Below are 1,643 nucleotides of genomic sequence, written 5' to 3' on the forward strand. Positions count from 1 at the left end.
ATTGCGTATCATAATTTGGCGTTTGAGAGGGAGCTTAAAGCTTATGATCTCAAGGTCCAGCTCCAGCAGTTAAAGACCTCATCGGAAGGGAAGGAACTCATTAAACCGGCTAAAGCTGTTCGGTTTGAGTATCCTAAAGGAGAGGAAGACCCAGCAGCATCAACCAATGGAGGATATGACATGATGGCTCTTGCTTCTGATGCTAAGAGAGCTAGAGCAGGGAGCCCCTCAAATTTAGAAGATATGCAAGTAATTCTCTTTCCTCCTTCTCCTCTCTCTTTCTCACTCTCTCACTCTCACTCCCTCTCTCTCCCCTAGATTGATTTGGATAACCTACCTCCAGTCGATCCAGCACTCTTGAATCAACTCTCAATGCGTTTGAGTGACAAGCTCCAAATATTCATTCAAGATGTACCAGGGACCATCATAGAGTCACGCTTACTCACTGACTTCCATTATGCTCATGCCTGCCAGACCAGTGAAAGAGTCAGACAGGCTATACTATATGAGCATGTCATACAAGATCTGAAGAGAGAGAACGAGTGAGTCTCTTTGAGAAAAAGCTAGACTGTAGATCTAATGCATGTAGGGTATAAAAATAGCTTTATCTTGTGTCTTTGTGTAACATTTTTATTATCTCAATTTCTTTTCTCTCTCTCTCTCTTCACCTTTTGCTTATCTTCTCTACAGTCTCAATATGTCTTTAATAGCTCGTAAGTATTTCGTGGAGATATGCAAAGACCCTCAGATATATCAAGAACTACAAGTGAGGGAGAGAGTGTATGTACGTCCACTGTTAGTTACCATATGTGTCTCTCTCTGTGTGTCCACAGGATGTAAGATTATTGTACAGTCGGTTTTGTTCCTGCTGTTATCATTTTATCCAGTCAGTAAACGAAGCAAAAAGGAACAGGTATATAATAATGATAATAAGAAATGGTATTTTAATATATCTCTCCTTATCTCCAGTTGGTGTTTGTCACTGGCTCACATTATAAATTGTTTTTATTTAAATTCTTCAATCAGTGCACAAGCTGGTGACAAATATTCGCTAGATCAACAGCTGTTAGGTAGATTCAGGTGTAAGGCACTCCTTGTAAGTATAATTCCTTTGTTCCTTCTTAGTATAGTACTTACATGTAATTGACTCCAAATGCCTCAAATCTTTATTATGGTGTTGTGAATGTGATAGATACATGTAAGTGATATGAAGTTTGAGCCAATTCCAGATCATTACTATTACACACGAGTGTATTAAATAAAGATTAACTATAACTAAACTATGATTGTTTTGATCTTGACTATCTTTATTGTACTATTACAGATGGTAAGTGAAATGGGCACAGTTGCATTTACCAGTGGTGAAGTCTCCTCCAGTATAGTCATTGGCAATGATTACATTGTCCCTGGACTCAAGGCCTTCTCTCTCCATCCATTCGCTGGAGATGACTCCATTTTAGAGAAAGTGAGAGAGGAGTGGTGCCAGTGCTTAGATCAGAGCTCACTAACTGAAGGTACTATTTAAGGGAATGTCGTTAAAATTAGGACATCATTACCATTGCTATATCTATTACTTTATGAACTTTATGTTCTCTTTTCTTTCTATATTTAGATGATTCCGACAAGCTAGCAGATTTGTTAAT

The 1,643-nt window shown here is 38.4% G+C and overlaps 1 protein-coding gene across 1 annotated transcript; it reads left to right on the plus strand.

Moving 5' to 3' along the window:
- Positions 1–15: 15 nt before the first annotated feature.
- LOC105316091 (uncharacterized) lies at positions 16–1,637 on the plus strand (the record flags this gene model as incomplete). Its single annotated transcript, XM_011410895.2, has 7 exons — positions 16–249; positions 319–542; positions 691–766; positions 834–913; positions 970–1,096; positions 1,325–1,514; positions 1,613–1,637. Coding segments are annotated over exons 1-7 (791 nt in total), but the record flags the coding sequence as incomplete, so codon positions are not given.
- Positions 1,638–1,643: the final 6 nt, after the last annotated feature.

This window comes from Amphimedon queenslandica, unplaced genomic scaffold, assembly GCF_000090795.2.
Source record: "Amphimedon queenslandica unplaced genomic scaffold, v1.1 AMPQUscaffold_5199_Cont22827, whole genome shotgun sequence".
Classification (NCBI taxonomy): Eukaryota; Metazoa; Porifera; class Demospongiae; order Haplosclerida; family Niphatidae; genus Amphimedon; species Amphimedon queenslandica.